Source organism: Uloborus diversus, chromosome 8 (genome assembly GCF_026930045.1).
Source record: "Uloborus diversus isolate 005 chromosome 8, Udiv.v.3.1, whole genome shotgun sequence".
Classification (NCBI taxonomy): Eukaryota; Metazoa; Arthropoda; class Arachnida; order Araneae; family Uloboridae; genus Uloborus; species Uloborus diversus.
In genome coordinates, this window is record NC_072738.1 from 108,507,704 (window position 1) to 108,533,422 (window position 25,719).

Below are 25,719 nucleotides of genomic sequence, written 5' to 3' on the forward strand. Positions count from 1 at the left end.
GAAAATAAAGGGCTGCTGATGTGCCCAATATCTGCCAGTAACATATCTTGCAAATTCCAGGAACTTTTTCCGCTAAAATTCAATAACCTTCCTGATATTATCCTGGAAGCTTCCTGAAACATTCAGAAATCTTCCCGTTTAAAACCAGTCCTGTCCGTGGAAATTATATCTTGGCATCATTCCGATTTTTCAAGAAAGTTAAAAGAGCATTATTACAAACATGGCCAAAGCTATGCCAGAATTACAAATAAGTAACGAGAATTTTACTTACCTGCAAATCTTGCAAAGCAATGCAGTCCACACTTTTTCGCTCCCTTTGGGAATTTAATTAGCATGGACGGGCTGTACTTGAAGTAAAGCCATTACACTTTATAAATACGCTTAATTAATCTTTAAACTGGGAGCTAAAAATATTTTTCACAACAGTGAAAAGTCTGTATTCTTGCGACTAGTAGCAATTCAGGAAACTTTTTGTCAAGAATACTTAATTTTTTCCAGGAAGTGGATAAAAACCATTAAAATCCCGAAAGGTGACACGGAAATACCCAGTAAAGTTTCGGTTTTTTTTTTTTTTTTTTACAGTGCAATTACTCGAAATTCGTTCATGGATGAAATTCATGTACGATGATCGATGTAGCCAAATCCTTTTTTACATCTGCCCAGAATGGTTCTCAAGCCAAATGTAAATGGTTGTGGTCAGGTGGCATGACACATTGCCATCAATAAAAAAAATCCCTTATCGTTTGGGTAGATGAAGTCCCTCAGCGTCTGCAAGTGGTGTAAAAGAAGCTGACGTATCCGTTTTTATTAACCTAATCAGCTGTTATTAACCTAAATCTGGGTTCCACTGAACAAGAGACGGTTTCTTGTCGTCCGATTGGGTCCAAACGATAAGGCCAAAAGCTCAGGAGAAGTGTTACAGAAGATGTGGAGATTGTGAATACACTCCAGTCGATCATCTGCTGATTAGAGCCAAATTCTGCCGCTCTATTTTAATAGACTTGTCCGTCGTATATATCCCACATTCATTTCGGTAGCAGTGTTGCTTATATGTTGCTTATCTACACTACGCTAACAAGTCGTTGTTCTAAGCTTTACGTGCACGCGGTCGAAAACTACGTTGTTTTTGGTGGGAGGTTAATTTTGAAATTAGGACTCCCTTTTCATGCAGAAAATCTCTAAATGTTGTATTCATAAAATAATTTCGAAATGGGATATCCCACGCGTCTAACTTAATTGTGCAAAAGCCCATGAGTGACAGACCTATGTCATAGTATAAAGGCCCAAAATGTTTCTTCGTACACGGTAAAAACGATTCAGAAACGTTCCTGGAAAATAATAGGCAGCTGATGTGCCCAATTTCAACCAGTAACATATCTTGCAAAAACCAGGAACGATTTCCGATAAAAGTCAGTAACCTTTCTGAAATATTAAGAAATCTCCCCTATTAAAGCCAGTCGTGAACCTTGTTAATAGATTAAATAGGTTTAATTTAATTGATTAGAACCTTCCTGATTTACAAAGACAGCTCCAGAAATATTTGAGCAACGACGGCCAAGCTACGCGAAAATTGCAAGCAAGAACCACGCATATTCCTTGCCTGCAATTTCTGCCTCGCAAAGCTGTAGCTATCCAGTGACATATTTGCTCCCATTGGAAGCTTAGTCAATCCGGACGGACCATAAACGATCTAAAGCCGATACACTTAATAAACACGCTCCGTCAATATTTAAACTGGTAGCAAAAAATATTTTTCACACCAGTGCAAGGTCTGATTCGTGCATCTTTTAGAAATTCAGGAAACTTTTTTGCGAAGATACTTGATTTTTTGGGGAAATAGGTGAAAACCTCTGAAATCACGAAACGTTCCACGGAAATAACCAGTAACGTTTCGGAATTTTTTTACAGTGTAGAGCGGCTCCCTATTATTTATTTTGAGTTACACTGGCTTTAACAGGAAACACATAGCAAAAGGTGAGTCAAAAACGTAGTCATTTCGTGTCCTCGTCGTCTCTACCCAACGATTTCCGATTCGAACGAAATTTTATAGAAATATAGACATGCCTTTAAAACTAACTTATACACATTTTCAGCTTCCAAGACCCAAATCCTGAGGATCTAGGTTCAATAAAAAAAGGAATCCAAAATTGTGGATAAGCTTTGCGAAACAAATTGTTGTTCAGCGAAATTCCCCCATTTGAGGTTATTTTGGAGCCCAGTTTTTTTTTTTTTTTCTTTTCTTTTTGAGGTATTCCACATCCTTATGATTTGTGTCTTGGAAGCTAAAACTTTGCACAGGTTAGTTTCAACGGTGTGTTTGCACTTCTCTAAAACGTCGTCCAAATCGGAGATGGTTGGATTGTGAGCCAGTTGGGTACAAATTAAAATCCTACTAATTAACTGCCCATTTATACATTTTGATCGGGACATTATTACCATCTGTGCATTTTCACATTTCTATCCCATGACTTATGTCGCATTAGAGTATGATGAACTTTAATCTGTATTGTGACTTCAATGATGCTGATTCTTGAATCTTAAACCTATATACGCTGTAAAAATATACTTCTAAATTAATATTTTTTTAACTGAAAAGCAATAAAAAATTAGATTTATTGATAGCGTTTTAACATACAGTAAATAAACTAAAAAAAAAAAAAAAATCAGGGAAACCGACCTTTGGTTAAACGAGGTTCCGGTAAAAATATTTTTTTGTAATAAGAATTTTTACTGTATTATTAAATCATGTACATTTTTGAAAGACAAAGTTTCGAAATGTGACACAATGATATGATTTTTCAGTTTTGAATTGCTTTCGAGCTCTGAGAATAAACAATACTAACTGTAGCTTATTTTTTCCTTGCCCTTAAAGCACGCAATATAATAATAAATTTTGATCCCCAAATGAAAACTATAAATCATTGAATACCTTCCCCCAAGAGGCATAAAATGAATGGTGTAAAGTGCAGAGATAAAATTAAATATTTTCAAAGTATTTTTATCGACTTGATCACTTGCGATAACATTTAATGCTAGTAATATTGTGAAGTTACATTTATTTTAACTTAGGATGTCTCATAGGTATAAAGTTATGCAGGGATTTGCAAAACAGTAAACGCGTGTTTGCTTGTGGGTGCATAATTTCTGTCTGTAAAACAAAGGAATAAAAACGCAAATTACATCTATTACATCTTACGACACGAAACGCAGGTAAATCCCTAATGGCTACAAACTTAAACACGATAATTACAACAGCACCCGCCCGTATTTAAATGGACAGTTGAGAAAGAACGCCGACTGTTGACTAAGTCTCACGCAAACAAATGTCTTATACTTCATTACGCTTTACTCTGACCTTTCACGATTTAACTCGAATTAAATGCCTCTCAGCCGTCGAGTTTTCTAAGCTGCAGAATGATGAATCAAATTTAACCCACCATTAGTAAGGCTTTGTGTGTTATCCAACCGAATTCCTCGCGACAATTAAGGACGAATGATTAAATGCAAATGACGCTCGAGTAGCTTGCGTAGTATTCAGATAAACCTCTTTTGGACAAAACGGAATTTTATCACAGGTTGTCCATTACTATGCAGTTATACTGAGTCAGTGAAAAATGAAATCTAAGTAGTGGTAATCTAGTTTTCATACGTTTAAAATGTTATTTAGCTAAATTGATGCTTTTAATCAAGAAACAATATTCAAACAAACTCTATTAAGATTTATAATAAAGTTCCATAGCAGGACACTGATAGGAAAGTTTTTAAACGTTAAAAATTCTTTTCTTGAAAATAATAGCGTAAAATGACTTTTTCTTTTGACTTACTAATTTGAAATGAAATACGTATTACCGCTCGTACTTAACTAATTTTAACGACGCAAAAACTTGGAATGTTATCCAAATGGGATGCTTGTTGTACAATTATCACTTCAACTCTACTCTCTCCAAACCTATCATACAGACACAGCCTCTTAATTCTAAGCTAATATCTAACGGAAAAGCAATTTTTTTCCATCGGAAATCGTTGCATAACTTTATACCTCTGAGAATCCAAATAGTCAAAATAACCATAACTTTACAATATTGCTAGTAATAAATGTTTTCACATATTCGCAAGTGATCATGCCTATTAAAATACTTCGAGAAGATTTATTTCTATGTCTGCACTTTACACCATTCATTTTATACCTCATGGGAGATGGTATCTAATGATTTATAGTTTTCTTTTGGGTTAAAAATTTATTATTATATTGCGTGATTTAAGTGCAAGTAAAAAATAAGCTAAAGTTAATATTGGTTATTCTCAGAACTGTAAAGGACTTCAGAAATGAAAAATGACATCATTGTGTCGGATTTTGAAACTTTGTCTCGGTCATTCAAAGAAGGCTCTAGCTAAATGTATGAAACGTTGTTTAGATTCCAGTATTCTTTTAATATTCAGGTGTAATTAATCAATAAGAAACACATACATTAACAAAGAATAAACAAAAACATAAACTATTGTAGTAAAAATAATAGCGTTACTGTGTTGAAAAAAAAAGTTTTCAAATTATAAAAATATTATTGTCTTAGTCTTTGCCTATAAACCCAGGATCAAAATGGTCACGAACCCACGGTAAACTTATTGCTGTATTACATATATGTTCAGTATGCTTATTACGTCTTCAGTTAAGTTATTTTCACTAAACACTTACTTATTCAATACACTGAATAAAGAGGTGTTGCATTGTAGTTTAAATATGATTAATGGGAAGACATTTTGAGGTAGTGTGTGGACTATGTGAAGCATTATGTAAAGGATATCATTTAATGTAAATCGTTCTGAAGATCTTCAAACCGATTGCGAGAACAACGAAGATTCTGTCACAGAATTTCTACGCACAGCATTTACTCTGCATGGGCCGGTTCGATGGAGCCCGGGGGACACCTCTGTCTCTTTGACCCAGACCAAAAGCCGTACCACCCCTAATCCTTTACCTTCAGAGGTTATTGGTGTAGAATTCAAAGTTGAGAGACTCTGAGACTACGACTGATTCAACGAGCAACAGTCACCCTTATCGTGCATGGAATATCGTCGATCCGACTACAATGATCCTGCGACTCTACGATGCGAGTTCGAAGATTTACCGCTCAGATCTAACGCACGATTACGACAACGACGAAAGCTCACTGGCGCAACAACGACGCGACTTTTGTCACATAGACTTTCTGCGCAGCTCATTAGCTATCCATAAGCAAATTACAACACGTTATTATTTCTGATTTGTTGTCATTTGCTTTAAGTTTAAGGCTAATAGAATAATAACAAAAATGTTTTTCTTAAATCTAAAGACTATTTCTATAACCCTTTTCCTACTAAAACATGTTAAATAAAGTCCTATCTGATTTCTTTTCCACTATACTCAAAAATTTCTGTTTATCTTACCATGTTTATGTTTTGGTTAATTTACAATAAGCCAATGGAATGGAAACTAAAAATTTGCGAGAAAAAATGGCCTGTATACAGATTTGTAAAAACACTTTTTCTGACGTGCATTAGAACGGATGAAGTATAACTTAAGAATAGTCTTTAAAGAATGATTTCACACGGGAATCAAATTTTTACTGCTGGGTGATGATTTAAAGTTGAGTGAAAACATTTCTTTGCAACTAGCACGACGTTTTGCAACTGTCTTGAACGGACTGGAAGCAAGTTTAAAATACCAAACCCCAATTACATCATGAATCAGAGTATTCTTATTTTCTTTAGAAATTCTCAATTGAAATCTCGAATGCAGTAATGCCTTAAATTTTTAATAAACTTTTTCTTCACTTTTTTAGATGATGTATGGCAAGTTAGTTTCAACCCGGTGCTAGTTGTTCTAGTGGCAATCGTTATTGGTCTGGTTTTATTGGCACTAATTATAGTTCTTGTCGTGAAATTTCGAAGCAGGCATCATCACAGAAAAAGTAAGTTATATGTTTTATAAAACGTCCATATATTTTATAAATTATCCTTTTAAGTATTGTTTGTCAAGTTCTGTTGAAATTTTCAATAAAGAAACAAATGCTTATTTGATATTTCTTCATACATAAAACTCCTTCCTTAATCGGTTTGCCCCTCCCTAAAACTATCGAGATTATTTCCCACCCATTGTGCTTAAATACTTAATGAATAAAATGTAAACGATTTCAGTAATCTTTACAATTCATTAATTATTTTTAACTGTTTATATTCAGAATAATAAGTTAATTTCATTGCTTATGGAATTAATTCGTAACTTTTATATCCTACCAGGGGCCTTATTTCTGGCCAATTCGGGCTTTTTATTGATACACAACAGGGGTGCCCACAGAAGGGGGATTATGGCAGAAGTTGCACCATCAAGATTTGGGGGGGGGGGATTTTTTAAATGTTTTAACATATTTATTTAAATTTATTTGAAGATTTATTTTTAGTTTTAACTAATTATTTTACTTTATTTTCATCTTATTTGTTTAATTATTTTGTGTGTATGTGTGTGTATGTTATTGGTGTAGCTCAGAACTTTTCTAACAAAGCAATAATAATATTAATAATAATTTAAAACAAATAAATAATTAATATATATATTTTATATATATTTATATATTTAATTATTAAAACAAAAATGAGCTAAAAATGAAAAATTAAAAAAAGGTAAAAGGGATGAGAAAATGGGAAGGGGGGGGCAGGATTTGCGCCATTGAACTTGGGGGGAAGGGACGTGAACCCCTAACACACAAGCAGTTTTAGAAACTATTTGTACCCAAAGTTATATGTTCCCGATACCGATTCCTTTTCCCCTCCCCTAAAATGGTAGTCTGTGTCCGCTCCTGAATGCAACCTGTATTACATTTACAAACAATTAAAGCAAATTGCAAACCTGCACTTGTTAAATCGTAAATATGTGTATTAATATAAAAAAAATATAATGGCTATCCCAGTATCTCATTTTTATTCAAACTACTCAATATTTTCTCTTGAAAATATTAAATGACTTTTTGATGTCTTTCTAGAACAGGGAAATTTAACGCTCCATGGCATTTTCCTTGGCAGAAAATGGCTAGATTTTTCCAGAAAATATAAACTACAGAACTGAAATATTTTACTTCCGAAGTTACGAGGAAGATTAATGTTTCAGATCTTGAAATATGTGTAGGCATTGATTTATTGGATAAAACTACGAAATGTTAAAGATAAGAATTAAGGTTGAAAACAGTTTTACGAAGAAATGCATTGTAATGTAAGGTTTTGACATTGTAATAAGAAAAGAAAATGATATGAAATATATATTTAGCTTTCAAAATATAGAATTGGGACATAAATTGAGTGAAACAAATTTGAAATGTTGAAAATAACATTGAAACTTCTGTCAGAGATACAAGCTTCCAGATGAAGACTTAACGAAAAAAATCTTCCATAATTTGATGCAAGACTTTTCTTTTGAAAGGAGGAAGAATACAGGAAGTGGGAAATTTTGGTGATCATATAAATAATGTCCGGAATTTTGAATGGAATGTCGAAATTCAAGTAAATGTCATGTTGGCGAGGAAAAATGGAGCAGAATCATTTTATCAGAATAAATAATCGAATTTTTACCGATTTTGCATTTTTTTCTTTCATATTTTTCGTTTGAAATTTATTTTATCTAGCATAAATTAATATCGTAGGTGTGTATTGATTAATTAGATACATTTTTATTTATAGTTTTATATGATCTATACTTTTCGTATTTGAAAACTTAAAAGTATTCTTGTATGTAAGGGAATGTGAGGCAAAATGAAATCGATAACATAACTTGAACTTTTTTTTCAAAATAAACAAATAGGAAATTTGTTCTGAAAATTATGGTTTATAAACAAGTAACACTGTATTTTAATATAAAACTTTTAACTTTCATAGAGGCAACGTCCCGTGTTCAGTTAACAATGACGGGCTGCGAACAAGGCACCTTGCCTTCAATATAAAACTTGCATTTATTTTATTTTTTTAATTTTATTTATTTATTTATTTTTTTTTTGGCCCTAACTTTTCGCCTCCAAAAAAATGAAAGTTTTTCTTTTCTTTTTTTTCGTCTTTTTTTTCCATGAGGCAAATGAGAAAAAAAATATTTTTTATGATAAATTATATTTTATATGATCACTAAAAGTAATTTTGATTTAGAAAAGCAAGATCAAAAAATTTGACTAACTGTACAAGGCATTTAAAATACAAATAAGCTTAATATTAACCAAATAAATGCTGCACTGAAGATTAGTAGCTCTTAGATTAATATTCCAAAGACATTAACAATTTGTTTTGTACCTCAAAGCCAGACTGACGGAAGTCTATCAAAAGATGCGATTTTCTGTTTATTAGTGCATCGCATGTTGAAGTCTATCCCGCATCGAATCATGAGAACACAATTCTTAAAAAGAAATCATTTTCACTTTTTTACCAGGGTTAAAAGAGCGCGATTCCCATTTTTTGCATGCGCCAGAAAAAGAGTTTTGGCTTTCTCCTGTAAAATTACCTCTCATGTGCTTTACGTCCTTCTGAGTCTGAGATACAAATTTTATCATTTAATAATATCAAAAATATTGTTTTTTTCTTACAACAAAATATTAAATTTCAAATTCATACAGACTGTTACATAAAACTATAGAAGACTGTTACTTGAAACTATATAAATTATTTACAACAAAAGGGTTTGATGATTAACTACATAAAAAGGAATAATTAATGACATAAAAAGGGTGTACTCTCAAATTAAATTATTTTGTGTTTCATATGTTTTGCATTTACACAATAAGTTTTATCACCATTGTTTTAGAAACATCACAATAGATATAAATTATAATGTTGCATTTTTACTGCATCATTACTTTCTTTATTTCTCCTAATTCATTATTTCGAGTTACTCTACGAAACAAGTTAGCTATTAGAAAAACATGTCATGTTTTTTTTTTTTTTTTTTTTTTTGTATGTCATTTATTACGCATTGAATTGATATTTTGTGTTAGAAGCTAATTCGATTTATATTAATTACAACGCATTTTTTTTATTGTAGCAAATCAAGATTGTTCAAAAGACGACAAGTAAGTCATATTTATACATATAGTAATAAACTTTCTCTGTGAATTGGATTATCAATTTTTCAGCACAAAAAGGAATTGCATCAATTAATTATATTACAATGTATACCAAAGTTGAATTCTCAATCTTTCAGTTATTAAATCAATACCTATTCTTTTGGGCATGCATTTTTTAGTAAAAAACTACTTTTATAGTCTTACATAGTCTACAGTATGCTTACATTAAGGAAATATGAGGCAGTGAGAAGCAAAGGGATGTAAGTAGCAAAATTAAAAATTTAGAGAAACCAATACACATGGTAGGTGAACCCCTCCTCTGTCTTAGGGCAAGAGATGGTACTAGTAGAACTTATAGTTGCAGCTATACAGGAAAATAAATCAATGGAAGCCTACCTAGGATGTTATCTTTAAACGCGTTTTACTCAAAAATTGAAAATGTCCACTTACATCCCCACTGTAAAAACGGTTCAGAAACGTTCCTGGAAAATAATAGGCAGCTGATGTGCCCAATTTCTTTCAGTAACATATCTTGGGAAAAATCAGAAACGTCTTCCGCTAAAAGTCAGTAACCTTTCTGAAATTAACCTTCAAAACTTTTTGAAGAAGTGCGAAATCTCCCCTATTAAAGCCAGTCATGTCTCTAGAACCTTCTATGAAAAGTAGGTTTAGTGTGATTGATTAGAAACTTTCTGATTTACCAAGAAGGCTCCATAAAAATAAGAGCGATCTCAGCCAAAGCTATGCAAGAAGGAACCAAGCATATGTCTTGCCTGCAATTCCTGCTTGGCAAAGCAGTAGCTATCCATTGACTTTTTCGTTCCCATTGGAAGCTTAGCCAATCTGGACTGACCGCAAGCAACCTCAGACTGGTATACTTAATAAATACGCTCATTTGATCCTTAAACTGGTTGCTAAAAATATTTTTCACAACAGTGAAAAGTCTGCACGCCTGCAACTTGTAGTGATCCAGGAAACTTTTTTGTAAAGATACTCGCTTTTACGGGGAAATAGGTGAAAACGTGTGAAACCCCGAGACGTTCCACGGATATAACCAATAACGTTTCGGAATTTTTTTACAGTGCCTTTGCTTATCATTGCCTCACATAATGTTTCAGCAGTACTTGACTTGGAGTGTAGTACACGTTTACCTTGGCCATAAAATGGATTTACCCCAGTTGGAAACTAAGGATTACCTTGTTGATGACAATTTACATTTGTGTAGGAGGCCAAAAACTTTCCATCTTTTATGGTCAAAGCTACACAAAAACTAACTATTAGTTCATACCATGCAGTATTTCGTCATTTGAGGGACTTTTTCATAGAATAATCTATTTAACAAGAAAAAACGTTATCCTAAAATATAAAATAATTCACTTAGATAGATAAATTAAGCTATTAAAAGAAATAAAGTTAAAAATAGTCCTCCTATGAATGAGAACAAGCCACTTCAAAAAAAAAAAAATCATTGAAATGTAAAAAATCACGAGATAATTATATCAAGTCTTTCAAATCAATGTACGTCCTCTGCAATGTAAAACTAATTCATGAGGAGTAAACACGATGATGACTTAAACGATATTTAGCTATTTTTGCCTGGATAGAAAGTAAACAAGTGGCCAAGGGCCAATACATCACTACTCAATGCTACTCATGCTGATTTTTCTAAAATGATGTACACTAAAAACGAGTATTTTTCATTTTTCTGCGAGCGTATTTCACTTACTGAGGATCGGAAAAGCCCTCAAAAGTATGAAGAAATGCATTTTCACACCTTATGTTTAAAAAAAAAACTGTAAGCAATTTTCTCTAGTAATTTCTTACATTTAAGTTTTTTTTTTTTTTTTTTTTTTTTGTGAGATATGTCTTTTTTTTCCCCTCCTTGTCAGTGGTGGCGTGTACTGCATTGAGCACGGCTGTTGGTTATGAACCGAGCATCTGTTGAAGCACGCGTATATAACACACGCATTTCAAGTAATGTTTAGTGTTCACATTGTTTATTATGTATTTTTTTCATTAAAAAAATAATCAAAAAATCTGTGAATATGCTGGAAATGTCTTGACCGGGACTCGATCTAAGGCCCGATTGGTTCGAAGATTCGCAATGAACCACTCTGATTTCATATTAATATTTCTGTGCCGAAATATTAGTATGTGTATGAAAACGATATTTTTTCTTCATAAGAACAAAAATGATGATGCAGAGTGACACCATATGTACATACATTTATGTGAAGAAGTGAATGATAAACACATTCTATGCTTTCAAAACTGATTAATGAGGAATTAAAATATTTTCATGTAATAAATTTGTTTCATCTCGTGTCTTTACTACAAACCCTGTTTTTTGTTTTTGTTTTTTTTTTAATACGAAATGTTTAATATCAGACTACTTCACTCTTCTTACTCTGCTATATTCCATTGTATTGATAAAGAGTATTTATGGAATTAATCACTGGTCTGATCTGTTTCCGTATTTTCACTCCTCCATAATGATCTTCCTTCTTCTGAAAATGTCTGGGAGTACTATTACCCTCTAAAAGAAACCCTAGAAATTTTAAGTAAAAAATAATTACACTGAGTCGATTGAAAGAAAAAAAATCCATGCATTTTAGAAAAACGTGTAATATCTACCTTGTACACTTTTGTTCACTGAACAGTTAAAAACGTGCGATAGAGTTCCTTTTCAATTTCATGCTTCAATTCCAGGTGTCAAACACCATTGCGGAAGGATACAGATGATGATTGGAAATCATGCAGCTGTGCCGGAGAAGAAAAGTGCCCAGATATAATACCAGGTAATTTTTTTGTGAAAATTATGGATAAGTATCGCAATCATTTTAATCCAATTTCCCGTAATGTGTCAAACAGGAATTAATTATAGGCAAAATCCAAAGATTTAGAAACTTTAACCATTATCTTTCGCGTGTCAAGTGACAAGAGCGAAAAAAAAGTTCGATCCTCGAAAATTGATAAGAAATGTGTCATACTGTTAGAGAATTTCTTATCAGCAAGTTTTTTTCTCCTTTGTAATAGCTGACGGAAAAGAACATTCCATTAATATATCTGGAAAAATTTCTTTTATTTCCTTGGTATTTGAATTTTTAAAAGGAATGTCTCCAGACGTGTGTTCTTTTGAGTGAAGTTCGTTGAAGTTCTTTTTATCAATGTTTTAAAATTACTTCTGCTTAGTTTGCACATTTTTAAATCTCGCTGTCAATATTAGTGCTTTTATTGAGTTCCTGGTAAATAAGGAACACACACACAGAATGATATGGATAGATTTTGATTATATCGAAAATTTTTAATGGCTTAGATAAACGCAATGATAAAATAATTAGTTGCAATCAAAAAACTAAATATCATCAAGTAATACAAGGTAAAATCAGAAAAGACTAGTTTTTAGTAATCCAGAAATTGATATATGTACACACTACTATAATAATAAGTTAGTTTGTATGATATAATGATAATTATTTTTTCCAACCTCATTATGAAATATTTATTTTCCTCGTTATTACACCATAGAAAACAGTTTTTACTCTTTCGCAACACTCAACTCTTAATTTTAGCACCAAGATTTGTTCCAAAATGTGAAAAAAAAAAAAACCCTGAACGCTCTTTGGCATTCCTTCAGGTCTCCTATTTATTTATGATATCCTCGAAATAATACATTTCTAAGTTTTATTTGCATGCTTCTTCGTGCTTATTGTAAAATATAGATCAAATGCTAGGCTTATGTTTTTCCTTTCTTTTTCTTCTTTGAAAGAAAAAAATATCTGCATAAAAAAATCAACAGATGGGAAGTTTTGGCTAAAACGGTCATCAGTTTTTTTTTATTATTATTTATTTTTTTTATTTTATTTATTATTATTTTTTTTAAACAGACCAATCGTTGCTATCTTAAAAAGTAGAACCTAATCAGTTTTGCTGCACTATGATGTGTATTATTTACTGTCAATATGCAGCATATACACATTAAGCTTTTTATTTTGCAACTTATAAATAGTTTAGTTACAAGATTGAAATTGAGTTGCATATAGTACATGTTCTGAGAAAAGCGGTGAAATTAACGCAAATAGATCATTACAAATTCTGTTGGTTATTCATGTCTACGTACTTTTTGGTAAGTGGCAAGCATTGTTTTTACACACCTTACCAGTTATATAATATTTTATTTGTCTGTAACTGTATTTACTGATACTTTATTGGTATTTCTTTTAATTCTGCACACGGAAAAAAAGGTCGTAGTTAGAAATACAAGAACTATTTTCGAAATCAATATTGGTCTTCAGTACATAATTCAGTGCATGATTAATACCTCGTTTAAATAATATATGTCTATGACATGTGGTTTGGTTCATGACTAATGATTAAATCATTATGGTGACCAGATTAGTACATCCTAGCGATAGCATGTGTTGATCTCCGGCATGCGTTTTGATAACTACAGACTTTATAAGGCACTTCTTATGTGTCTTGTTTAAAATATCCATATAAATAAAAACATCATTGTTACCAGGGCATAATTTCGAAGAAAATAAAGTGAATGAGCCCAAAATTACTTAAAACGTAATGTATTTATGATTCGTATTTAATTTAACTTCAATTCTAATTTCGACTACTTAAAAAATGAAAAATAAAATTTTCTGTAATAAGTACAGTAGTTAAAATGTTAAACAATTTGTTTTCGATTTTGCACAGCAGACAAGCGAAAAATACAATTATTGCTTACATACATTTTATTTTCAATTAGTAACGTAATACTGACAGCAAAAATAGGACAAATTTGGCTCAGAAGGGGGTAGTTCTAAAATTTGGAAATCGAGTGAGAAGCGAAAGTACCCCCCCCCCCCCCCAACACACAAAATAATGAAAATAATATAGCAGTTATGGTTCACAGTTTTAATATAGACATTTCACGTCGTTGTGTACTATCTCTCTTCTGTGTGAATTCATCATCCCATATTACTCAATGGAAGGAAAATGAGTATTTATTAGTTCTGAAATTGATATAATGATGAGCTCCGGAGCGCAATATCGATGAGCTCCACTGCTTACCATGTAATGTCTTGAAATTCGCTGAAGAAAAAGCTTTTCAAAAGCTGAGCTCCCGTAAGCTACCATGCAAATTAAGTATTGAATGCAATGACATTAACTTCAAGTACCCACTAACTAAGTGAGGCCCTAGGCCTACAATAACATCGAGGCCATTTGAAGACTGATTTTGGGGGGGGGGGTCCTTTTGCCTATCACAGAATTATGTAAATCATTTATCATGTTCATTCATGATCATAATTGTGACATGGTAAACTCGTAACTGGTACAATTAATAAATATTATATTTTAAGTAAGTTCTTTTCCAACTAAAAAGTCGTTCTTTTTTTATTATTACTTTAAAATTACACGTATTTTTCACATAGTTGTAATGCTATGCTGCTATGCATACTTCTTTACGTAATTTTGGGCTTCTTAGGAAGATAGGGCCCCAGGCCTAGGGCTAGTTGGCCTGTGCGGTAATCAGGCCCTGCAAGTATCTTCAACCGGAGTGACTTTGCTATATTTATGATAAAACCGAATACAACAGCATAAGATACCTTAAAATTATACGCATACCTTAAAATCATACGCATATGATTTGGATCATGGCTCGCTGGATTCGTGTTGCATTATATGGCCAAGGAAGCGCTTTCAACCAAAAAGAGTACTAGATCAATGTTTTCGGCTGGAGCATTAGAAAACAAAAGACGTAATTTTCAACTTTATGACACTTTTTGTCGTCCTCACTATTTAATACTAGGACAAAGCTTATTACAACTTTTTGGTCCAATCAAACCCGTTTTCTAGGTCTGTCATGGTCTCGCTTGCATTTTTTCTTTGTAGAAGATGGCCGTAGAACGTCTATGTATAATCAATCTACTCTTTGAAAACTTTTGAAAAACCATCTATTAAAAAAACTTTTTAAAAACTTCTGAAATGGCATAAAATCATGAGTTGGATGAACTTCTTAGTTTATTATTTCGATTCCCTTATTATTTCTCTGCTATGCTAAATGATTACTATCAATAATATCTATATCTCTTAGCCGATTTGTGGCTACTGATGAAATTTTAATGCATTGTCTTTAAAATATATCGATTAACCATAATTATAGACTAATCAAATACTTAGTTTTTGTTCAAAAACTTATTACTGCAAACCACGATAGAATTTTAGGATTTAGGCGAGATTTCTCATAGTTAAAATGATATTATTTAAAACTTTCGAAAAACTATTTAATAAAAGAGAATGAAAAACTAACAGTTCAAACATCTGCCTCTTTCAAAGAACAAATAACCTCCATATGCGATGGAACACACGAACTCAATTTTAAAATTAACCTCTATTTTTAGGAAACAATTTATTTTCGAGCTGAATCGTATTTTATTGCAGGAACTAATACTTAGTTGGTATAATTCGAATCTTGAATTAGATCGATCGTACAAGCGCATTACCTTTAAACACCTGGCGCCATCTATGTACATTGCTGTGAACTGTAAAACGGGAAACTTGCACTGCGCGTGTTAGAAGGAAGAGGTTGCATGTATAAAGTATTGTCGGTGGTACCAATGCTCAGATATTTGTCTTCCTAAAAGAAATCAGGGGTGCCCACAAAGGGGAAGGTCACGGTGCAGACTGCACCTTTGATTTCTTTTTTTTTTGGGGGGGGAGGGGGTGTTTTTAGGGGTATTTCTGTCATTTTTAGGGGTACTCTTGCATTTGGGGGAGGAGGTCTCCACGATATTTAGGGGGTGCGCCCTGGCCCTTAAGGGAGGTATTTTTGAAGAAATTTCAATCCTATTTCAAAAATGAGATCAGCTTCTCAAACATTGAAGAAAAATTGTCGTTTTATAATATTAATTAATAGATTATTATAAATAGCTTTTCTTTTCCTTTTTTTTTTTTTTTTTTTTTTTTTTTTTTTTTTTTTTTTGTAGCTCCAATGTATATAATTTTAAAGGCTCATTATTTCAAGGGAAGGAATAAAAATTGGCTGTGCTTGCGTTAAGAAATAAACTGATTTCTGTTTTAATGCCATTTCTATTGAGCATTCTCCCATTGCCGTTCCCTTTAAGTACAAAAATAATAATAAAAGTGTTTACAATATGAAATAAAGGGATATGCGGCGAAATACTCTCCCCCCTCCCCAATGCATGCCTATAGAAGAAAGTAAATTTGAACTTCTGGTTCTAAAACATCTATTCATAATTATTTTTCTATTGGAACATTTTAAACTTGCTTTTAATGTTTAAACCGCTTTTTATGTTTCAAAAATTAACTTGATCGCGGCAATAAGAAGTGCTTCACTTCGGAAGACGGATTTTTTTTTTTTTTACAATATTATTTCTTCGCGTATTTAAACTTCAATATATTTTTTTTTCTTAGGCTCCCGATACCCGTGTAACCGTAGTTGCGATACGAAAAGATTCCAGTACGCACACAGATTTTCAGCAACAATGCAATGCTCAATAGTACGTGGCCTACCAGTAATAAACGTGCGTGATCCATTGCGACCCACTAGTGGGTCACGATGTCACGAATGTGTGCTTTTTTTTTTTTTATGTATCGCTTATAATCAGATATTACGATTTTTAATGCCCGTATTTCTCATTTACAAAAATGTTATAATTCTTGTTGATGATAGTTTTTTGACTGAAATAGCATGACGTCAAAAAATGAGCAATGTAGTGAAGGATCATTTGAATGCCTAAAAAGGATTTTTATCCATTATTCGTTTAAAAAGGACAAAATTTTAAAAGTAATCCTAAGCAAAATGGTGGGTTCTTTCTTATTATCTGCTTCTTGAAAATTAAATATCGAACTATCAACCAGTTAAAGGGAAATTTTCTTTAAGGAGTTAATCTACTTAACTCTAGCAAAACCCATGTAGATTGATCAAAGCCGTGTCATTTGTGTTTAGCTTAATTTTAAAATTTTTATATTGTAGTCAGAAGCTTAGTTTTTTCGGAGTACATGATGTAAATTAGATACCTCAACCTTTCCCGCGTCTCCTTTATACATTTTGACACGACAAAAGTTAAAACAAAATCAAAAGACAAAAGAGATAAGCTTATAAATCATTTTAAATTATCAAACCCACATTATCATAGTTTTCTAAACTTAGTTCTTTCTCTTTTTAATATTTCTTTCATGAAGTATAAATAAACATAAGTAATTTGTTTAGTTGTGATTTATTTTAGTATGGGCCATATTGTGAATAATAAATTACATTGCAGAGCTTATCACTCGGACGTTATTGATACTCAAAAATAAAAGCGCAATTTAACGTAAAAGTTGATATTTTCATTACTTTGCATAATACTGTATATTCTTTATCTTACTACAGTTTCAATTCCTCATCAATTATACAAGCTAAGACCCTTTTTACTCACAGGTTATGATTGCATAATGATAAAAACCCGAATCGGTTAACATTATTCAACAAGAAAGCGCCAACAGTTTAATTATATGTATTTTAAATTTCATCTATGTCTCTTATTAACAACAAGTCTAAATCATCAACGAACGAATTCATATTTCAGGTCCTCTAAAAGAAGGAACCATGGATGAAGATGACGACCTATGCGGTGATGGACTTCATTGGCGGACATCTTCCGTAGATGGTGTTCCAGGAATACTTTCTCCGGATAGCTATTCTAGGAGCAAACTTGTAAGACATTTACTGGTGCATTTATTTTACATTGCATTATAACTGAGGTATTTTTGGGGTGAAAAAAGCATTCTTATTGATCTCCTCAAATAGTAGAAAGTATAATAAAAATATTAAAGTACTAAGTTAGCACAGATGAATGGTCGCATTAAAATTTTAAAAAAAGATACCCGTATAAAAAAAAAATTCGTATTTGAGATTAAAGAAAAATTAACCGATTTGTTTTTAACCGCGTGTATGCCTGATATAGAAAAAAAATAAAAGACGGTTAACTTAATAGGTTTTTTTTTTTTTTCTTTATTATTTTCTTACCACATATATGGTCTGAGATAGGAAAAAAAAAAAAAAAAAACTTTATATTTAGATACAGTTGAGTTAGGTATTCTTCTTTATTTACTTCTGTATCCAATGAGAAGAGTTCCTCGAGAAAAATATAGCCATCATTGGATTGTTAATCAAAGTAATTTCCATCAAGTTTTTTAGAGTTTGATTAGAACATTACAATGGTATTGAACAGTTGGATTGGCACTTTAAGATTCCTCTACAGTACTTTAACACATAACTAGGGGTGATTTGATGTCGGTAAGCACCAAAATGCCTGACTCAAAAGTATCACTCAGTCTTCTTTTAACTCTATAAAATTGTTTGAAATGTCAGATGAAATTACTTTTTTTTTTAATATACATAAGTAATTAACATCATATTTTCTTTTTTTTACCCAGTCTGCATCCGGAGTTCCACTTTTACAAAGTACATCTCCTACCCCACCGCTATCCCAAGAGCTATCCCTACAACCAACATTATTACAAGAATATTCACCACCAAAAGTTTTAAGCCGAGCAGCAAAGCAAGTACTTGGAGACAGTTATACAGAACTTACGACTACAAGTAGACAAACAAAAGTCTGAAAAGTAAGACAAATGCAGCCTGCTTATGTACTTTATAATTGTAGTAACTAATTTGTATCTGTGTATATTCAGATATATCCTACAGTCTCCAGAAGTCGGCAATCAAGAACCTGGCCAAAACCAGAAAATTCGCTCACATTCTGACAGGACAACAACCCCTACAGAGAAAAACCTGCTGCACGTACTTTACCGATACTTGATAACCTGTCATTTTCTGGATTTATTTTATTGAATTTATTTAGTTAATATTTGGACCGGGACGTTGCGAAGAATAAATATTAGTTGGCATAAATGATGCGATTTTTTAGAGTTAAAAGTGCACTTATTTTCGAAACAGACAATAAATGTTAGTTAATTCTAATGCAGTCTAGATTTTATTATAACAAAAAGCTACCTAAAATGAAAAAAAGTTGTAAATAAAATTACAGTCCAAAATTCTTCTTTATAACATTCTGTGAAGTTCATTTATACTTGTCAAGCACTCTGCTCACAGCACGTCTAATGAGTTTTCTTTTATATTTTCCTGAACGTTTCCGTTTACATAATAATATTCGGCATATGTTCTCATTTTTAGTCTACTTCCCCGAAAAATTCAAAGAAAGAAAAAAAAAAAAAAAAAAACACGAGAAAACAGTGTAAAAACGATTCAGAAACGATCCTGGAAATTAATGAGCAGCTCATGCACCCAATTTCTGTCAGTAACATATCTTGCAAAAACCAGGAACGTTTTCTTCCAATGGGAGCAAATAAGTCACTGGATAGCTACAGCTTTACGAGAAAGGAATTGCAGGCAAGGAATATGCTTGGTTTTTGCTTGCAATTTTCGCGTAGCTTGGCCGGGGTTGCTCGAATATTTATGGAGCCTTCTTGGTAAATTAGGAAGATTCTAATCAATTAAGTTAAACCTATTTAATTTTTCTAGAAGGTTCACACTGGTTTTAATAGGGGAGATTTCTTAATATTTCAGGAAGGTTACTGACATTTATCAGAAAACGTTCCTGGTTTTTGTAAGACATGTTACTGACTGAAATTGGGCACATCAGCTGCCTATTATTTTCCAGGAACGTTTCTGAATCGTTTTTACAGTGTAGAGCATTCAAAGGAAAATCGGTCGACATTACAGAACTGATTAGAACCTTCCAGAGTTTCTAAGAAAGTTCCAGAAGCATCAATAAAATCATGGCCATAGCTAAGGCAGACTTGCAAGTAAAAACCAATCCCTTTCCGCCAATTCTTGTCTTGCAAAGCTGCAGCTATTAAATGACTTAATCGCTCCCATTGGGAGTCCAGTCAACCTGGACGGGCCGTAATCGAACTAAAGACGATACACTTAATCAATACACTCAGTTAATCTTTAAACTGAAAGCTTAAGATAATTTTACACAAGTGAGGAGTGTGCGTTCGCGCAACTTGAAGCAATTCAGGAAACTTTTTTGCAAAGATACTTGATTTTACGGGGAAATAGGTAAAAATTCGTGAAATCCCGCAACGCACCACGGAAATAATCATTAGCGCTTTAGTTTTATTTATTTATTATTATTTTATTTTTTATTATTATTATTATTATTTTTTTCTGCAGACAAAGCTTAATGCCTACATCGCAAAAATTTCACAGAAAAAAAAAAGACACGTCAAAAATAAAGAAAACATAATCAGATTTTAAAAATCAAAAATTTAAAATTAGGGTTACTTATTCTGAAATTCCCACCCGAGTAAAACAGGATATTAACAATCTTTAGAGACAGACCCCCCCCCCCCCCTCCCGTGAATGATTGGTACGAAGGAAACCGACTTGGTGCTGCTCTGTCTCAGTTGACGGGACCAAACGTGCTTCGCTAGACTTCGTAGTGGATGCACTCAAACTCAGAGGCATATGTCAATTTGTCTCGACTGAAGATGTATCCTCTTTGCCCAAAATGTAATGCGAATCAAGCCTCTCCTCTTCACTTGCTTCCTTGTATAGGCGTCCAAAAGAGACAAAATCTCTCCCATCCTGCTTAAGTTCTAAAAGGTTTGAAGCAGAGATGGGCAGATTCGTATTCGTAAATCCGAATCCGAATTTGATTCACAGCACCTTAACGTGTCAATCCGAATTCGAATACATTCGTATTCACAAGTGTGAATCCGAATACGAAATTCGGATTCATACCTATGAATCCGAATCTATTCAGATTCAGACCTATGAATCCAAATCATTTCTGATTTACATCTGTGATTACGAATCCATTTGGATTAACACTTGGATTCACTGAAAAATTCAATTCAAAAGCCCAATATAAATAAATAAATGTCTATCTGTACCTCGCTACAGGTCGAGTTTTCGGTGCAAGTGAATTTCTGAAGAAAAGTGACGATATTGTTAAGTGTCCAAAAATTTTAAAAGTGGAATTCTACCAAAGTCATGTAAAGTGAAACTTGATTTGTATATATAATTTTATCACAGATAATTTATCTCAATTTCACAACTTTAAAATATAATGAATATACAATGATTGGTGTTACAAAGGACCAAATTTGATTGTAAAAATTTGTTGATGTTACAGATACTTGTACCGTTGAAAATGCAAATTCTCTCTGAAACGTTTCGTTTAAAAGGAAGAACAAATATATATTATGATGGAAGAAAACGGTTTTTTATTCAATAATACAAACATACATTTCTACACTCCATCTCCGGAAGGAAGCATCGATCACAAAGATAATTATTTACTGATAGTTCTACCATTCTACTATCCAAATTTCTCACGAAAAAACAGAAAATGCGTAAAAGAAAACTAGGTTGTATTTTGTATTTCGAATTTATTTTCAACTATCGCAACCGTTGACTACTGCGAAAACGTTCTTGTTTGTACTAAAGAGTTTTATAATAGGGTAGAGGAACGACTCGTATACTGCTTCCATTGGCCGCCAAGACCAAGCACGGAGACCGGTTTGAGAGAGATTAGAGTGGCAAGAACGGTAGTTTCGTTATGAAACGTAATGAAAATTCAAGCGGCGATAAATATTTTTTACTGCATCAAATTGCTGAGATTTTTCCTCAAATGCAGTTTCAAATGGAAATAACGGTGGAATCTGCTGGGAATTTTTGTCAAATAATTTGAGGTTAAACTGCATAAAAAGTTTTAATGAATGATGTATAAAAACATAATGCACTGACAGAATACAGTGATTTTAAACAGATAAATCGGGAAATTTTTAATCAGTACTCAAGAACAGCAAAAAAACTCTACATATTTTATTAAACAGATTACAAAATAGTGTTTAAATTGTTGGATCTTACTTCATAACAGGGTTGATAAAAATCAGGATTTTTAAAAATACATATATAAAAACTAGGATTTTTGTTTATTTAAATCGGATTTTTTTGATTATAATAGAATCAGAATATAATAAATAGAATTCAGAATTTAAATATAAATTTATTTAAAATAGTATTTGATACTAACAAGTTAAAATGCTCAAGTTAGATGTTAAATTAGATAATTCTTTTCCTATATATGGTTAAAAATTCATAAACTCTAAGTTTGAGTAATTCAAAAATCAGTAAAAAATAATTACACATCTGAGTTTGATAACATCTTGCTACAATATAAAGTCCCATATCCATATGGGTGTATTTCCCAGAAATTTTTTAACAATCAAAATAAATAACACCTTTCTTTTTTCGAAGGAAAAAAAAGGAAATAATATGGAAGTACATAAACTGAGGAAGAATAAAAATAGCGTAAAACATTGAATTATTTTCCTTTTTTTTTTTTGTTAAAAATAACATCTGTAATAAAATGCACGAAGAAAAAAAGGAAACCATATGCTTCTTGTATTTTAATAAAACTCATCAAGGTCTGAAAAGAAGACTGTTTTTTAGAATTCTTATCTTATAAAACGCATGCATTTTTTTTCTCACTGTTTTGACTTACTGTAAGTTGAGGAGGATTGTATGTTTATTTTTTAGTGAATAAGTAAATAGCTTAACTAGGGTGGTTCAAAAATACATGTAAAAAAAAGTTTCCAATAGATAACTGGACACCCCTCAATATTTTTAGACTTGAGGATAGTAATATACCGGAAGAATTTTGACTTCTTATTTCAACTGAAAGAGAGTGCTCAACTCCCTCCCCCAAACATCGTAAGTATGGGGAGGGGCGTTAAAATTACATTGAACTGAAATAACAATGCATAATATACAAAATTATAATAAATACATATTATAATATACAAAAGTAATAAGCATATACATTGCAAAAAAAAATTATTTAAAAAAACACTGCTGGGGAAATTAAATGTTTCCAAATTTGTGACATTTTCCATGCTATGACTAATGTTAAATTGAGCAACCTCTTAAAATTTGAGTAAGAAACTTAAACTTTTACAGCGTAATACTATTAGTAAGTCTGAAAAAAAAATAGGGTGTGTCCTGGACTCTAGCTAAAAAAAGTTCTTTTGAACCACTCTAAGCTTAACTCTTTCTAGGTACGTATCCAATTTAATTTATTATTTTTAATTTCATTGAAAGGTAATCTCGTTTCATATATATATATATATATATATATATATATATATATATATATATATATATTGCAAGTTTTTTATTTTTTAATGTTAATTGCTACTACGATTTTTTTTATATTTTTCTTCGGTTGCAATTGCATCTATTTAATAACAATATGATTTATTTTTGTTTCTTTTAGTAAGATTACTTATTATTCCGAGGACAATTCTTTGAATTCGGAATGCGAACCTTTTCAGAAATTGCGATTTCCGCTTAGATCAGCACTATGTGGTGATTTTTTCAAGCCGATGAGTGATAATGCCGATACTATTTCCCTAGAGAGAGCCTCTCTTAAATCTATTCGAGTTTTATGTTTAAAATGTGATGCGAATGTTCCCTCAAAAACTAAAGTTCAGGTGAACATTTTGAATACTTCGAATTTAATACGCCATTTACAGCGATACCACTCCACTGATATTGTGGAAGAATTCAAAGCTAGTCTTATATCTGCTAGGGAAGAATTCGTTATCACGAACCCCCGAAGGAGGTCCCTAACTTGGGAGAATGAACATTTTTTTTTTTGTTTTATTTTTAAAGGGACAAATCTATACATTTATACCTTGTCTTGAAGGGACGTAGTAAGGCACATCCTGAAAATAGAATACTTCGTTCGAATCGAAAACGTACGATTAATATGCTACTAGAGGTAAAAGTTCAAAACTTTCCCAAGTATGGGCACTTGACTGTACGAAAAATTAGCGAAAATTTTAGTGTTCATGACCATAAAATCATGATTTTTAACTTTTTACGAACTTCTAAAACCTGGGTCCAGTAGTATTCGACTTGGGGCTCCAAATAGTAGGAAGTTCATTTTCGGGTCAATTACTTAGTTTGACGCCAATAAATATACATCCAAAAACTCGCTAACACCCAAAATTCGAACTGTAGCGAGGTACAAAGAAACATTTATTTATTTATATTAGCCTTTTGAATTGAATATTTCAGTGAATCCAAGTGTGAATCCAAATGGATTCGTATTCATAGATGTGAATCAGAAATGATTTGGATTCATAGGTCTGAATCCGAATAGATTCGGATTCGGATTCATAGGTATGAATCCGAATTTCGTATTCGGATTCACACTTGTGAATACGAATGTATTCGTATTCGGATTGACACGTTAAGGTGCTGTGAATCACATTCGGATTCGGATTTACTAATACGAATCTGCCCATCTCTGGTTTGAAGGAGCACGGGTTCATATGGACTTGACTTAATGTTGCTTTCTTCAAGTGGGATCAGAAAAATTAATTATTTATTGCCAGAAGTATTTTATTTTTGGAAATAAGAGAAAAATAAATCCGAATCGCTTTATTTTTGCTTAAAAGGAAGAGCTGCAAAAGATTTTCTTTCTGCACAAAATGTACTTATTTTGATGTGCTTTTTTTAATTTATTTTTTTATTAATTAATAAATTAATTAACTTATTTTTATAATATTATTTTTTTTTTCTAAAAACAACTGCAGATTTTTTTTTAAGAAAAAAAATATATTTCTGCTATGTTTAAAATGAACTACTACTTTATTTGATCATTTATATATTTTTACGTATTTATTTCATCAGATAAGAGATTGTTTGCATTATCATCATTTTTCAAATCTAGTTTGAATTATTTAAAAAAAAGACAAAAATATAACAATAAGGAAAATAGTTACGGCTCGTTGTGCCAAAATGTTTTAGGAAACCAAGCTGAACTTTTTAGGGCAATTGTATTACAATTGTGTAACATTTATTGTAGACAGAACTTTTCATTTTTTATCTCGCTCTATAAAATACCATAAAATACTCTGATTATATGAGACGTTTTGTACCGGAACCAGTTATAGCCTTTTTTAAAAAGCTTTTACTGGAGGGACGACAAAATTATAATAACAATAATAATAATAATAAATAAATAAATAAATAAATAAATAAATAATAATAATAATAATAATAATAATAATAATAATAATAATAATAATAATAATAATAATAATAATAATAATAATAATAATAATAATAATAATAATAATAATAATAATAATAATAATAATAATAATAATAAATACAAGTTTAAAAATAACGAAGTGAGCTGTTCTTAAAAGAAAACGGGATTTGTCAATAATTTTTTACCAGAATTGAGCTGAAAGCACTCCTAATGACTTCGTAGCACGCTATATTCTAAGTAACGAGAATTGGCATGTCAACGACAAATAAATTTGCTCCTCTCCACTCTTTCTCTCATGTTAGTTGTCAGGGTTACGGCGCTATGAACTCTTTCTTCACGTTGCTTCTGCAAATTTTATGTCTTGCAGAAGCAACGTGGGGGAAAAGTTCATAGTGTCTCAACCATGACTACCCGAAGGGGGAAAGAGTGAAGTGTATGAAAGTTTTTTTTAACTATGACACGCCAATTATCTAAATATAGACTATAGTATCACTCATCAAAACTAACGAATTACGAAATAAAAAACATGAATTGAATAAAATTCATGAATTGAG

At 31.9% G+C, this 25,719-nt stretch overlaps 1 protein-coding gene across 1 annotated transcript in view; it reads left to right on the plus strand.

Moving 5' to 3' along the window:
- Positions 1-25,719, plus strand: part of LOC129228533 (neural cell adhesion molecule 1-A-like) — a 73,115-nt gene that overhangs the window by 47,151 nt on the left and 245 nt on the right. The window contains exons 6-10 of the mRNA XM_054863214.1: positions 5,820-5,948; positions 9,050-9,077; positions 11,781-11,869; positions 17,654-17,781; positions 18,504-18,692. Of these exons, the coding sequence (XP_054719189.1) occupies positions 5,820-5,948; positions 9,050-9,077; positions 11,781-11,869; positions 17,654-17,781; positions 18,504-18,689 (560 nt within the window). The 3' untranslated portion in view covers positions 18,690-18,692. The remainder of the gene's footprint in view (positions 1-5,819; positions 5,949-9,049; positions 9,078-11,780; positions 11,870-17,653; positions 17,782-18,503; positions 18,693-25,719) is intronic.